Raw genomic sequence first — 16170 nt, 5'->3', positions numbered from 1 at the left:
ACCCCTTCCTAACCTTCATGTCTTCTTTTTAATAACCCAAGAGCCCAAGCTGGATGGTGGTGGTGCACGCCTTTAAGCCCAGTGCTTTGTGAGTTCAAGGCTAGCCTGATCTACAGAATGAGTTCCAGGACAGCCAGGGCTACACAGAGAAACGCTGTCTCGAAAACAGAAGTAAAAAAACAAACAAAGCAGCTAGCCCAATGTGTGCTGTCCATGTTCTCAGAGGCGTGTGACAGCCACTGCAGCATGACCGACCCACCGAGGTTCACACCCCTGATAAAAGCTGGCCCTCCCTCCTCTAGCAGCAGCCTCTCGGCTATCATGAGTGCTTACTCCTACTGCAGTGTCGGCTGGCTTGATGCTGTGTAGGTTTGGTGTGCATGAGCCACCACACTGTTGTGAGTTCATAAGCCACTGTCCTGTGGAGTCCAGGAAACACCTTTCACCCTGTCCTCCCAGACTCTATCCTTCTATTTCTAGGGCTTTTGCTGAGTGAGGAGTGAACCTTCCTTGGGTGTAGAGATGGGCATTTCTAGGAAGGAATTTTTTTATTAATTATAGTTTATTCACTTTGTATCTCCCCTGTACCTCCCTTCCTCCTTCCCTCCCAATCCCACCTTCCCTCTTCCCACCCGTATCCCTCTCCCAGTCCACTGATAAGGGAGGTCCTCTTCCCCTTCCCTCTGATTCAAGTCTATCAGGTCTCATCAGGAGTGGCTGCATTATATTCTTCTGTGGCCTGGTAAGGCTGTTCCCCCCTTGGGGGGAGGTGATCAAAAAGCAGGCCAATCACTGTCAGAGACAGTCCCTGTCCCCATTACTATGGAGGCCACTTGGATACTGAACTGCCATAGGCTACATCTGTGCAAGGGTTCCAGGCTATCTCCATGAGTGGTCCTTAGCTGGATTATCAGTTTCAGAAAAGACCCCTGTGCCCAGACTTTTTGGATCTGTTGCTCTTCTTGTGGAGCTCCTGTCCTCTCCGGGTCTTACTATCTCACCACTTCTTTCATAAGATTCCTTGCACTCTGCCCAAAGTTTGGCTATGAGTCTCAGCATCTGCCTCAATACCCTAGAGAGTATAGCCTTTCAGAGACCCTCTGTGGTAGGCTCCTGTCCTATTCCCTGTTTTCTCCCTCCTCTGATGTCCACAGGAAGGAATTTTCATTGGTGTCCCTGGCTGGCTGAGTTTTAATACATTGACAACAACTAGCCACATCACAGCCCTTTTGTAGCTCCTAGTGTAGGTGTGTGAGGAAAGAGCCTGAGGTGGGTGGATGGAAGTGTAACTCAGCAGGAGAATAATACCCAGCATGCCTGAGGTCCTGGTTCATCCGAGGAGAGCCCTGCAACCAAGCATGTCCATTTTGACTGGCTCAGGATGAGAATACACAAAAGTCTGAATATTAAACATGTCACATGCTCTCTCTACTGTTCTTTGTGCCAAGTAACACATTCTCAAGAGGAATTCCAGAGGAGGTAGGATTTTTGTTAGCCCCAACTTTAACCTGGTCTGTAGGTACAGTGACCTGCGTGGGTTCCCCTTGCCCCCTCTCTACACCGCCCCTCATCTCTCTTTCTTGTGCCATCTGTAAACCATTCCCTTTCTAATTGTGAATCACTGTGTTTTCATGGCTCAAGTTACTGTGTTTCAACGACCAGCCTTTTTCCACCCCCACACTTAAACGAGAAATATGACAAAGAAGGAAGCCAGTTGGAATTTATTTTCCTCTCTCCATAGCAGATGTTAAATCCAAACTTTTAAAATAAAGAAATTTTAGAAGCATTAACATGTTACTTCAGAACAACTGTCTTAGTCTCCCCTGAACCCATGTTAAGTCTCAGGCTTGGGGAGAAACCCTCTTTGATCTCCTGTCTCAGGGTACAGACATAGCTGCCTGTTGCCACAGACAGACACACACACACACACAGTCCCTTTGGCTAAATCAGTTTTCCAAACTGAGATCAAGAATCTGTTGAGGGTAAGCCTGACACCTGAAATTCCGTTTACTTGGGAGACTAAGGCAGGAGAATTCAAGGCCAGTATAGGCTACATGGGGAGAGCCTGTCTCAAAACAAAAAGGAGGGCTGGAAAGACGGTTCAGCCACTAAAGGCTGGGTTCACAATAAAAACATCAAAATAAAAAGGAGGAAAAAAAGTCTAGGGATATAGATCAGTGGTTGCCTGGCATATGCAAGGCCATAAATTAAATCTCCAAAAGGAATTTTTTTAAGTGTGTGTGTGTGTGTGTGTGTGTGTGTCACAGCATTCATACGGAGGTTAGACAGAAACCTCTGTGCATCAGTTACCATCTATCACCTCATTTGACACTGTATCTCTTGGTCACCATTGCATATGCCCAACTAACTGGCCCATGAATTTCTGGGCCTTCCCTTGTCTCCGACTCCCATCTCTCAGATCTCTGTGATCATCATACCGCACCAGGCTTTGAGTGAATCCTGGGGATCAAAGTTCAGATCCTCACGCCTCGTTAGCAAGTTCTCGTACCCACTGTCCAGCACCACCACCCCACCCCACCCCACCCCACCCCGGGCAAATAATCTTTTTACTTCTCTCCCACTTCTCTCCCATTTGACTCCCAAATGTCCAAGCCTTTTATTCATTTTATTTATTTATTTATTTTTGTGATTCACTCTCCATTGCATGTCAGTGCTCCCCAGCCCTGATGCTGGCATCAGGTGGCTATCAACTCCTCACTGTCCCTATCTGACTAAGTTCTTTATACAACAGTAACTTTAAGGAAAAAGAATGGGTTAATAGAGAACTTATTTCACTTTTAAAGACTAGTGCTGTAAACATGAGCATAGCATGGCCACCACAGTAAAGGATGGTAAGGAAAAGCAATCCAAGTTCACACAATTCCATGTGACTCCAGAATGCACCTGTGATGGCCATTCTTGGTTGTCAGCTTGACTACATCTAAAATTAACTGAACCTCCAAAATGGGGGTTGAGCCTGTGAGGGATTTTTGCTTAATTTAAAGTAAGTAGATCCACTTCTAATCCAGGTCTTGAGACAGGAAGACATACCTTTACTCTGGACCACACACCTTCTGCTGGAAGGACATGGAAGAAGGAATCTTTTGTTCTTTCCTTGTGTGCCCTCACCTTGCTAGAAAGTCCATTCCTTCACTAGCATTAGACAACTTCTTCAGGATTACAGTATATCCTGAAGACCAGCTGACATCTAGTCTTGCAGACTGTGCAAGTGGATTCTGGGACCTTCCATTCACAGCCAGCTATCGTGATTAGCTGGAGCACAGCCTCTTAGTCATTCTAACAAATCCCCTTTCTATATGTAGAAAGAGATTCATTCTGTAAGTTCTGTTACTCTTAGAGGACCCTGACTATGACAGTGCCTGTGGCCAAGTCATCTAGGGCTCCTTTAAATTTTATAGGTCATTTCTATTATAGCATCCTGAGCCTCTTATTCTGTCCAATTGTGTCAGATTTCAACAAATGAAATGTGACTTTGCTGTTATGCTGCTTACAGAACAGAAACAATTGCTCAAGAGAAACACAAACAGCCAAGGCCACAGGCCTAGTTCATATTGCTCCTAATCATCACCTGAAAACATCACTGGCATATTTTCCTCTTCGTCCTTGTGAGGAAGCGTGAAGCTTCAAAGCCTGAGTCTGAGCCACATGGCTTTCATTTCCTGGCCTCCTCCCTGTGCACACATGAAGGCACTCAGGAAACAAACATTTACACATTTTTCTCAGGGGCAAATGAGGCAAAAAAAAAAAAAAAAGTCAGTACTCTGCATACATAGCAGCCCAAATAATAAACAGCATCTGTCCCTACATTTGCACTGACCCTACTATGAAAGCACTTAGATACTCACTCACCTCAGAGTTCTCATTCTAAACTGGCAGGTACCCTTACTGTTATGTTCCAGATGAAACAGATGCTGCTGGGAGAGGGAGAATCCATCTTCTCTGCAGATGAATCCTCTTATGTGTTATCCAATCGCAGTGGTCAGCGTACATATACATACATACATACATACATACATACATACATACATACATACAACACTAAATGGGATCAGTAGGAGATAAATATAGGTGTAGATACAGATGCCTGCAACATTAATTATACAAGATGTCATGAACTTGAAAGAGAGTTGGGGAAGTTGAAACGGGAAAAATAAAGGTGGAAATGATGTAAAGACAGTATTGTGTATGAAATTATAAAAAAGCAAAAAATGTAAATCAAAAACTCCTATTGAAAGCTGAGTGTGGTGGCACATGCCTGTGATCCCAGCACTCAGGGAGGCAGAGGCAGGCCTCTACAAAGTCCAGGACAGCCAAGGCTGCACAGAGAAACTCTGTCTTGAAAAACTAAAACAAACAAACAAACCAAAAACAAAAATCACAACAACAACAACAAAAAACTTGTATTGACAATAGCTTCAAAATAAAATACCTAGGTATATACCCAACCAAAGTGAAGAATTTCTGTGTGAAAACTGTAAAACACTGAAGGAAGAAAGTGAAGAAGACAGAAGATGAACACACCTCTCATGCTTATGGGTTGACAGAATTCAAACTGTGAAAATGGCTGTCACCAAAAGAAAGCTACAGATTCAAGGCGATCCCCATCAAAAGCTAATGATAGTCTTCACCCACAAAAGGGGAGGGGCAGCCTAAATTTCACCTGGAAACACAGATTACTCCAAACCACTAAAACCATCCTCAACAAAAAGAGAGAAGTCGTCATAACACCTGGTTTTAAATTATACTACAGAACACAGTAACAATAGTACTGATACAAAAACAGAAGAATGGAGGAGGGGGAAGAACAGAAAACTAAGAAAGAAGCCAACTCACTGACTTTCAACAAAAGTTCCAAAAATACACATTGTGGAAAGATGGACTTTTTAACAACAGTGCTAGAAAAACTGGATGCTCAGGTGTAGAAGAATGAAACTGAACTGCTGTATCTCACCCCACACAAAAGTCAATTCAAAGTGGATTAAACACTTTAATCTGAGACCCAAAACTCTGAAACTGCTAAGTGAAAACATTTAAACATATAAACATAGACTTTCCAATAGGACAGGAAATAATCCCAAAAATTGCATGGCATTTTAAAGTTTCTGAGAGGGAAGGCAGAAGTGGTGTAATTATATTGTAATTCTTTATGTTTTATTTTTATTTTTTGAGTGAGGGTTTCTCTGCGTAGCCTTGGCTGTCCTGGAACTCCCTTTGTAGACCAAGCTGGCCTCCTACTCACAGAGATTTGCCTGCCTCTTCCTCCCTGAGTGCTGGGATTACAGATGTGCACACCTGGCTATAATTTTTTTTTTAATTAAAAAAATAATAAAAGGTTTTTCCCTAGGGCCCATCTAATCTTGGACTTTTCACCACTTTAGCTGTATTGGGTGTATGTCCCATATCACCGAGTAGCTTAAATTCACTCAGAAAGTGGCTGATTACTCCCATACCATTTGTGCCACACTGTACCAGTATATCCAGCATGAAGGTCACGGCTGTGGGCGGCACAGTTTGTAATTGAATGACTGTGGTAGTTTGAATAGCAGTGGCTTTCACAGGCTCATAGATTTGAATGCTTGGTCACCAATAAGTGGCACTATTAGGTTGTGTGGTCTTGTTGAAGGGATGGGCTTTGGGGTTTAAAAGCTCACGCCAGGCTCAGGCTCAAGCTCAGGCTCTCTCTCTCTCTCTCTCTCTCTCTCTCTCTCTCTCTCTCCCTGCTGCCTCTGGATTCAGATGCAGAACTCTCAGCCCCTCTCTAACACTGTGTTTGCCAGCCTGCCCTCATGTTGATAATGAACTAAACCTCTAAACTGTAAGCCAGCCCCAAGTAAATGTTTTCCTTTATAAGAGTTGCCATGGCCATGGTGTCCCTTCACAGCAATAGAAATCCTAACTAAGACAAGGTGCAACGTTTGTAGCTGGGTCATATTGACTGATTTTCTCCTCCAGAACTATGCAAAGTACTTCCAGAACCATGAACACCAGTCAGTAGAGTAAAGCTTCTAGTTCGGCACTAGCTCGGATTCTCCATGTTCTGTGACATAAGTGGGGTCTTCAGCAATAGGACATTACCATCAAGTTGTAGCAGGTAACTAATAGCCTTGACAATAGCCAATGATGTTTGGAGATTTCGATGGGACCCTTTTGGCCAAAAATTCAACACGATAGAACCGATTCCTGGCACTGGAGGTTTGAGTTGATGATTTAGGATGTCTAGCTGGGCACTGTCTCCCTTTTATTTGGTGACTCCATTTAGTTTTCTTTCATATATGCGTATATTTTAGGGGGCCTCTACAGTAGTAGGTTTACATGTGATCAAAAGACCATAGTGTTAGGTGTCTCTCCCTTTACCCTGTCCTTTAATCCCCTTCCTCCATTTAACCTTCCTATTTTATTTTTCCCTTTATCTCCTTATAGCTCAGTGCTCTATTTCCCCTTCCTTAAAAGATACACTCCCCCACCCCATTTTTACTAACTGCCTATCTTCTATGATTATTCTGATCAAAATGCACATATCTAAATCTTAAAGGCTAACATTCACATGTAAGATCAAAACACACTATTTCTTTTTTAATCTGAGTCACATCACTCAGTATGGTTGTCTATAGCTACATCCATTCCCCTGCAAACTTCTTATTTTCATTTTCTTAACAAGTGAATAACATTTCATTGTGTCAATGTACCACATTTTCACTATCCACCCATCAATCAATAGACATCTCCACTGTTTCTAGTTTCTGGCTATTGTGAGTAGAGCAGCCATGAAAATGGTTGAGCAGGTGTCTCTGATAGCAGGATGTCCAGTGCTTTAGGTAGGTGTCACAGAATGGTACAGCTGGGTTTTGTGGTGGATTGGTTTAGCTTTTTGAGGAGCCTCCACACTCCTCCATAGTCGCTGCCCCATCTGCACTCCCGCAATCAGTAAGTGTCCTCTTCCCCTGCAATCTCATCAACATGTGTCAGCATTTATTTTATTGATTTTGGCCATTCTCACTGAAGTAAGAGAAAGTAAGTTTTAATTTGCTTTTTCCCGGTGGCTAAAGATGTTGAAATTTGTTTGTTTCTCAGACTTTTGTGTTTCGTCTGTTCAGGACTCCCTGTTTAGTTCAATGGCCCATTTTTAACTGAGTTATGTGTTTTCTTTATGTTCAAAAATTTTTAATTCTTTTTATATTCTAGATTCTAACCTATCAAATGCATAACTGGTAAAGATTTTTTTCCAATTCTGTAGGATGCCAATTTGCTCAAATAATGGTGCCCTTTGCTGTGCAGAAGCTTTATGCACTATTTTCAATAACCAAGAAATGAAACTGGCCTAGATGCCATCAGTAGATGAAGGGGTAAAGAAAATTAATACATGTATAATATACAATTTTATTCAGCATAAAAATGAAATTAAATCTTTTTTAGGGAAAGGAATGGAACTGAAGGTGAGCAAGTTAAGCAAAATAAGTTAAAACCAAAAGGACAGATGCTGTGCATGTTCTCTCATACAAACCATCTGTATTTTTAGAAATCTGTACGTCATGTGTGTACGTACATGCACGTGTGCCTGTGTGTGCGCAAGCAGAAAAAAGACCATTTGAGAGCAGAAGGGGGAGCAGTGAGGCGCAGGCTGGAAAAAAGGACAGTCAGCATGTGGAGAATGGAGTGTGAGGAAGCACAGGGGTGTGCTGTGAAAATGTCATAACGAGACCCAGTATTCTTAGAACTAAAGCTTAAGTTCAAGGCCGAAGAGAACACATCAACGTGGGGGCTGAAGATGTGGTCGGCTGTGTAAAAAGTGCTTGCTGCTCGTGCAGAGGACCCAGGTTCAGTGCTAACACCCACACTGCGCCTCACAAGCGTCTGTAACTCCATCTCGGAGCCCACTGATTTCCTCTTCCGTCCTCTGCGGACACTGCACGTATGTAGTGGGTATACATACATGCTGTCCAAATACTCATACATGTAAAATAAAAATAAGTAAATGTTTTTAAATTTTTAATCAATGTGACGAAAGGGGATTTTGTCTTGAAAAAAAGCTGTGTGAAATGGTGCTAAAAACATCAGCTGTTGGAGCCAAACAGCTCATGTGTGAATCTGGGTTCCCTCATCTAAAAACTGTATGATGTTGCATGGTTCTTGGGGACTTCATTCACACTGCCACTAGTACAGAATATTACCAGCTACTGTCAAGAGGATTTGAAGGTTAATAAATTATGGTGAGACACTGGCAAAAAAAAAAAAAGCACTCAATTTTTAAATAATTATAATAAAATGAAAGATGATTATTTTAAACGCCTCGTCTTTTAAAATAGATTAAAGAATATTAAATATTAATATTTAATTAATAAAAACATGCCCTTTCTGGCAGCCATTATTCTTCCATAAGACTTGTCAGATTTCTAGCGCTGCTTTCTTCACTAACTTGCCGTTGAAAAGGGGTTAGCTTTTGTTTTCCTGGGTTTTGCTGACCCCTGTCGGAACCTAAACATACTGCAGAAATCAGAATGTTTCGAAGAAAGCTTTTCACAGAACATTCTCCTCAATCTAGGGGTGAACTTGTAAGTTACTCTAAAAGAATTATTTGCTTGAGAATGTCTACTTACTTCCATGCTTTTGAAGTTCTTGTATAACACTTGTCAACAATAACCTGCCTGAAATAATTCACATGGAAGCTTTTACACCAAGTCCCTTGAAGCAAGCAGGTGCCAGGGACAGGAGGGTAAGTAAGGGGTCCAGTCCATGCTCCCATGACACACAGTCCACCAGGGCAGACACCTGAGTGAAGACAAGCCTGAGCGTGGGGTGAGAGCAGTGTGAATCCTGGGTGCTGCTGTATCTGAGAGAGCTGGACCCCGTACAGCCAAAGGAGCCTATTGTCAAAAAACTGGCAGGAGCCAGTCAGGTCAAGAGGAAGCCGACCTTTCTGAAAGCCTCAATTGAATGCGCCAAGGCAGGGCAGCCAGTTCAGGTAACATCAGGAGAGAAACCGAGCTTGGCATGGTGATGCACACCTGTAATCCCAGTCCTAGGGAACTGAGGCAGAAGGATCTCCAGTTTGAAGTCAGTTGGGGCTACAGGGTGAAACCTTGTCTCAAAACAAAATAAAGAGAACATATTTCTGTTGGTAGAGAGCATACGTGGCATGTGTGAGGGCACTGTTTCAGTTCCTGGTACCACAGAAAGTTTTTAAATCACATATTTTAAAAATATGTAATTATTCTACAATATCAAGACCAGAAATCAATTTTGCAGTTAAAAGACTAGAATAATAATGAATGTATCCATTGGTGGAAGTATCAGCTTAGAGTCAAATCAGTGCGCTGGCTACATACAACTTCACAGTCTCTCAGAACCCTTTCTCCTTCGTCCACCAGGAATAAATGTCTACTTCTGAAGGCTATTGTGAAAAATAAATGAGCAATGGTTATTTGTTCATAAATTACAAAGCATTAGCTAGGCCTGGTGGTGCACGCTTTTAATTCCAGCACTCGGGGAGGCAGAGGCAGGCCTCTCTATGAGTATGAGGCCAGCCTGTCTACAAAGCCAGGACAGTCTAGGAAAGTCAAGGCTACACAGAAAAACCCTATCTCGAAAAAAACAAACACATGCTCACCCCCAGGAAGGTTTTAACTCTGATGACTCTTGGCTTTGTTTTTTTCATGTATCAGAAGTTGGCATTAAACTACTTGTGCTGGGAATGGAGAGATGGCTCAGCAGCTGAGAGCACAAGCTGCTCGCGCTAAGGACCTGGGTTTAAGTCCTAGAAGGAGCTTGAGTTTTTCCCAAAGTGGTCTCAAATAGTAAGTGCTATCAAACATACAGCAGGATGCTGATATGTGTAAACATTATCTCAGCTCTTCTTCACCTCAGACTACCATTTACCGAGAGAAAAACTATTATTATGTCCATTCTATGAACTGGAAAACTGAGATCAGCTTGCCCGCGGTCACACAGCCAGGACTTAGCATGCCTGGTTCTAAGCTCAGGACTAACACCAGAACCGCTCAGCCTGTATTGTGGTGACGCCTTGTTCTCTTCCCTCACGTGCTCTAGCAGAAGGCCCCACACCCATGCATGCATTCCCATCACTATGTGGACTTGGTGGGTTTTTTGTTTGCTTGAAGGAGCACATCAAGCTTCATTTCCCTAGGCTGAAGCCTCTCTTCAGTACTGAGGATTGCTTTACTGAACTACACTGTTTATTACTGAGTTTAGACAGAAGCCACAAAACTGCTAAATATGGAGATTTTCTCAACTTTTAACTTATGGCAGAGAGGGGTAATAATACACAACAAATCAACAATTTATCATTTGCAGATTGATTTTTTTCTCTCTAGCAGTTTCCAGGATAACACTTCATTAAGAACCCCCAGCCCCAGAGCCAATCTGCTAACTTCTTTAAAATGCTCTTCCCAAGCCTGAAGTTGGTAGAACACCCACAGTATGCTTGAGGTCCTAGGTTCCATCCCCAGCACCATAAATAAATCTCTACCTACACTTATTAATGGGACTATAAAATACAAAGTGTGTATCCAACATGTCACAATGCCCGAAACAGACTACCAGCACATCTCCAATCTTTCTAATATGAGCACTAAAAATGTCACTGACTCCTTCAGACCTACAAATCCTGACTGCCTGGGAAACTTAAATTCTCAGCAAGTCATGCTCAATAGCTTCCCATAGGAAGATAAACACACGGGTTGTTCAGTGCCCAGCAGGCTGGGAACAGACGAGGTTAATAGCATGCTGACCTTGGCATTATCATGTACTTTACACAGTTACTGTACACACGAGGTTAACTACTCCAGGAAATTTTTTACCAAGTTGTGCTGAGCTGAAGTATGCCTAAAATGCTACTCAGGGTCAGACTGGCAAAGTTTGAACTGCTGAGTCACGAGCTGCCTTGCCTCCCATAGATTGTTACTCTGCTGTAGAAGCCCCTCCACAGCTTTCTATGCAAACGTCTGCATTGGTTAATGCACTAATGAAAACCTCAGAGACTAAAATGTAAAATCTTACGTTGGAAATAACAGACTTCCTCTTGAATTAATTTAACTAAAAAATCATGCTCAAATTTGAGTTCTCCACTTCTCTCCTTTTGTCTTGTGATTAGTGGCCTGTCAGTCTGCTCTAAATCTCTAGCTTTCCCTGCAGAACACATTGCATGGGGAAGGGATACGGGATATGCTAAAGCTAAGAGTTTTCCGAGGGAAGATGTAGCTTTACTGGTCCAGCTGACCCAGAAGCACTGAGAAGGGCATACTGCAGGCATTCAATATGAAGCTGTATCCACAGGTTACTCCCAACACTTATGTATTTGTTGTATAAGGCTGCTGGCTGCATTTAGCAACACACATAAAACTTATTCTGGGTCAGAAGCATTAAGAGTACATCAATTTAAGATTAAAGTTATTAACTGAAGTTGTAAAAGCTGACTACATCAATATCCAGGGCATTATAATAAGATCAATTGTACTCTCTTAAAGGCAGTTTAAACAGGCTGAGTACACAATAGGTTAAATGCAGTCTGAAGATTTCAAGGACTCTAACTTGGCCTGCCAAAACTTACCTGTTATCACCTCAAAGTCCTTAAAGACCAACAGTCCAAATGGAGCAACAAGCCTCCTAACTGCTGCTAGCAGACCCCAAGTATACCACACAAATGCTCTGAGGACAGACATCTGAACACATCTTCACAGCGTACTTTCCATGGCCATTTACTTAAGTAGATGTCTTAGGTATTTGTGAATTACTTTCCAGGCATTGATGCTTATAATGAAGTACTTTCTACATACTCCACAGTTTAGCTGATGTGAGTCCTACTTAAAGTCTGAGGCCACACAGGCATGGTGGCATGAGCCTGTAATTCCAACCTTTGGAAAGTAGAGATAGGACGACCCGGAATTTAAGGTCAGCCTGAGCTGTCAAGTTTCCAGCCAACCATTCAAAAACCCAAGTCTTAAGCTAGCTGCTTCTCACCAAAAGGCAAGGAAAAGGGGTGTTTTTGGCATAGGACATCCCCCCACATAGGACTTACCTGGCCTACAATGTTAGTACAGAAACAGAGTAATTCTGGGATTGCTGTACTGTATCTTCAATTAACCTTTTAAAACATAACCACCATTGGAAACCTGAGCCAAACTACTTAACTGATAGAGCTGCAACTGTCTTTTTTCAACTTATTTTTAGTTCTGTTTCGTTAGATTTTTTTTTGGCAGGGTCTTACATACACCCTAGACAGGGAACCTTGCAATCCTCTTTGCGATTGCCGAAGTGCTGGGAACACAGGCCTGTGCTACCATGCCCACCTAGTCTTAGTTCATGAAGAAAAACATCTAACATTCAGTTTCACTTGTTTGACCAACAAGCCAAAGAGCTCTATATAATTAAAACGGCAAACCACAACACAGCATACACAGTATAACACCATACAGAGTCAACTAAGATTAAGAATTGGTATACTAAGACTTTAGATACAATAATAATTTTTATTTATCTAGTGGTACTTGATGCTTCACAGGGCACCATACAACAAATTTTAAAAATACAATAAAAAAAAAAAAAAAAGAAAAAAGAAAAGAAATCAAACAGCCAAAGAAATTAATTCCACCAGAGGGCAATGGCCCACAGAAAAAATAAAAAAAACAAAAACCCAGAGGAAAACCTACCCTTTTGTCCACTTAAGAACATTAATTCTTCCTGTCCAAGTGTTGCCTTAAGAAATATGAAAATAAAGTGCTAAAGAAAAGGTCTTTGAGAAGAGTTAAAACTTCACATAGCATCTTTCACAAAGGTTTTTCCCAAAATGCTTTCCTTACTTAGTAAGAATATTAAACAACACAAACATCTTTGAGCCTCTATTTGGTCCTAATCTTGAAGTCACAGTCTTCAGCATTTTCCCCCTTATCTATCCTCAAATCACCTCTATCAGCAAAATGTCACTTAAGGAGTAGGCAGTCTCTTTTGATCTGTATTTCTACTGCAAATCTTGTTTTCCATAAATAGCAAGAAGCTATGTTAAGTATTTTAATTGATAATGCAATAAAAATTTCCCCAAGTGGTTTAAAATTAAATTTTAACTTTGAGAACTATTCAATTCTCAAAATTAATAACTACCAAGGGTTATTTGAAATCAACTATACAAAACAGCAATATTTAAAAATGTGTAATAGGTTATGGGTAGAAAATTTCTAAGAACAGGAAAGTGGTCTGGAAATTTGTCTGATTTTAGTACTCAATGATACAGTCAAGAAGTCAGACCACACACAAGGGAGAAAGGTGCTATGTATCCTGCTTGGTAGCACTTAATGTTCATTATCAATTTTACAAAAGCGAAGCAGAAGCTGTTTATTATCTAAACTTCTACCAGAGTAGTCAGAAGCACAAGCTTCTAGCACTCCTAGAAGTTTGAGAATGGCATTCATATATGAGCCACACGATGGCACAATTTATTTCCCTTTAGAATCCACAGAAATACAAACAGAGGGAGACAAAACAAACAGTGATGGGGGCCCAAGAAATTTAGGGCATAAAATGAAAGAAAACTGATTATTAGTTGCCCCCAAAACATTAAAGTAGAGCCTTAATGCTTGGTTCTTCAAGAACTGAGGGGGCATTTTGGCTTATGTTCACACTTAAACCAACATAATATCTGACTGCTACATATAAATTAAATACAAATTAAGCAAATCCAGGCATTTTTGCTTCTGCCATTGCATAGCATCCTGGTACATAAGGACTCTGTGCATGCCCCTTCCATTACACTGGTTTTAAAAGGTAAAGACCAGGTCATATGCACCTTTGCAGCCCCTGCATCTAAGGACAGTGGCTAACATTCAGCAGGTGTTCAACAGCTGCTTACTGAAATGAACTGATAATGACATACTACAAAAGCCCAAAGACTGGGAGGGGCTTATGGGGGGGATACAAAGTGAAAAAAGTGTAATTAATAAAAAAAAAGTGGGGAAAAAAAAGCCCAAAAATTATCTTACTACACTAACATTTCATTTATAGCGTCATCCTAACAGGAAGAATAGTTTTGAAATATAGACAGCTTTTCCACTTTAAAAACACAGGCCAGCAAGAGTTGCACATGACGTAAAATACATCCTTTATGCCCATTCATAAAGCATTTTGAGAAATCAAGAGGTGAAAGGTGCTATGTAAATACAAAATAATATTCAAGTTCAAAGTGCTACTTCCTACAGTGATGGTGATGGAATGGCTATGCTACATTGAGAGAACACCCTCAAAGCTACTCTTCTCATCAACAAAACAGTGGACTTTTGACAAAGAGGCCATCACTTTAAAAATCTGTGTTCTGCTATGTTCCACAATAAGCCAGGTGACAGAAAATAAAATTAAGCCACTTACTCTACACAAACCAAAACTTTACCAAAGTTCTGCATTTTACAAGTTATATTCAAAAAACACACACAAATTAGCATTTTGTACACGAATGTTTATTTCTCAATTAAACATTCCCTTTAAACACAAGGAATGAATTCTAAATCTTCATAAAGATGAATAAAAAAATGATATCCCTCCAGTATAGTGTGTGTAATCACTGTGTCCTTGGTCACTACTGGCATTTACTATTTAACGTCAGAAAGAAAAGTTATTAAAAATCATGCTACTGGATTTTCTACCCCTTCTCTATGACCAGCTCTACACTGGTCTGCAATGTTTTACAAGTTTATATCATCAGATTGAAGCAAGTTTAAGGTGTGAAACAGCTGTATTAGACACAAAATAAAGTTACAAGATATAGTCAAGTTCATAACGAATATAGGTGTTCTTATCATCATTGTAGATTCTTGGGTAATGTGCTATGAGAGCGTCCTGTGAGCCAATGTAGATGGAGTTGTAAATTTTCCAATATACATCTCTGACTTTCCGAGCTGGGTGAAACAGACCCTAGAATAAATTAAAAGGTAGTTACTACTATTTATTATAAACACACACAAACATACACAACTGCAAGCTATAAAGACGTGATTACAACTATTTCATTTTAGCTGATGGAATGGCATACACCTTTAATCCCAGCATTCGGGAGGCAGAAGCAGGTGGATCTATTCCAGGAGTTCAATGCTGGCCTGGTCTACATAGGAAGTTCCAGGTCAGCCAGGGCAACATAGCCCTATATCAAAAAAAAAACATAAACACAGACACAAGTACTTCCTTTGAAGAGGAAAGAAAAAAAATCTGGAAACTGCACAAAATTGTGATGGGTAAACACAAAACCTAATTCCTACCTCAATACAGAACTGTCTCCCACATGGTAATTAGAGAGTGAATGACTCTGAATTCAACATAGTCAACTAAATTTTTTGAGCAACCCTGGGTAGAAGAAACAACAAACACACACACACCCATTTCACCTACCTGTAAGCAATACTGCAACATTCTGCACGGTCCAATGGCAACCCTCAGGCCTTCCAGAGCTCCCATGACTGCCTGGATCACGTGGGGAGAGGTCTCAAACACGTTAGGCCACACGTAGTTGAGTAAGTGATTCAGGGAGTCTTCACAGCCAAACCCATACACGCCAAGTGACATGTGCTGCACCACTGCACTAGCTGTCTGTCTGTGCACAAGGTCCCTAAAAGGGAAGGAAAAAGTCTCTGTAATTCGTCCCAATTTTGTAAGAAATATTCATCTGTACATTAGGAATTAAATTACTACTCAACATTTGACTCACGAGTCATTTTAAATTCTGCAATATTTGATAGTAAAGATACCACCACTTAAGTCAAAATTAAATCTGCTCTCAAACTGGCATCGTTTCATTCAGAATTTCAATTTCAATCTACACAAATAAGAATTTTTATCTTCTTGTGGAATCTGAATTTACGTTCATGACAAATCAATGTAATATTCACTCTGTACATATTCTAAGCACAAACATGAGATAAAATAGTGTTCATACATTTAGCCAAGAAATGAACAGCCTCTCAAAGGCGTAAGAAAAAAGATCTGACCTGTAACCAATTCACTGTCATTTAATCACCATGATAACACTATTCTTAATAAGTTTTCAAACTGAAGTATTCTTTCTTTTTAGTAATTTTCAGTTTGTTATTACCTCAACTTACACAGAACAAAATATTTCTTTTCATATTTGTTTTATATTTTATTAATTCCTCAAGAAGC

The 16170-nt window shown here is 40.8% G+C and overlaps 1 protein-coding gene across 2 annotated transcripts in view; it reads right to left on the bottom strand.

The window, feature by feature from the left end:
• Positions 1–14455: 14455 nt before the first annotated feature.
• Sf3b1 (splicing factor 3b subunit 1) overlaps positions 14456–16170 on the bottom strand; it is a 41051-nt gene continuing 39336 nt past the window's right edge. For both annotated transcript variants that reach the window (XM_055616360.1, XM_055616361.1), the window contains 2 exons: positions 15403–15619; positions 14456–14931 (listed from right to left, as the gene is read on the bottom strand). In XM_055616360.1, coding sequence (XP_055472335.1) covers positions 14773–14931; positions 15403–15619 — 376 coding nt within the window. In that variant the 3' untranslated portion in view covers positions 14456–14772. The remainder of the gene's footprint in view (positions 14932–15402; positions 15620–16170) is intronic.

This window comes from Psammomys obesus, unplaced genomic scaffold (genome assembly GCF_907164565.1).
Source record: "Psammomys obesus unplaced genomic scaffold, mPsaObe1.curated_primary_1811, whole genome shotgun sequence".
Lineage (NCBI taxonomy): Eukaryota > Metazoa > Chordata > Mammalia > Rodentia > Muridae > Psammomys > Psammomys obesus.
Note: the sequence above shows the minus strand (reverse complement) of the source record. Positions and strands in the feature narration are given on the sequence as shown.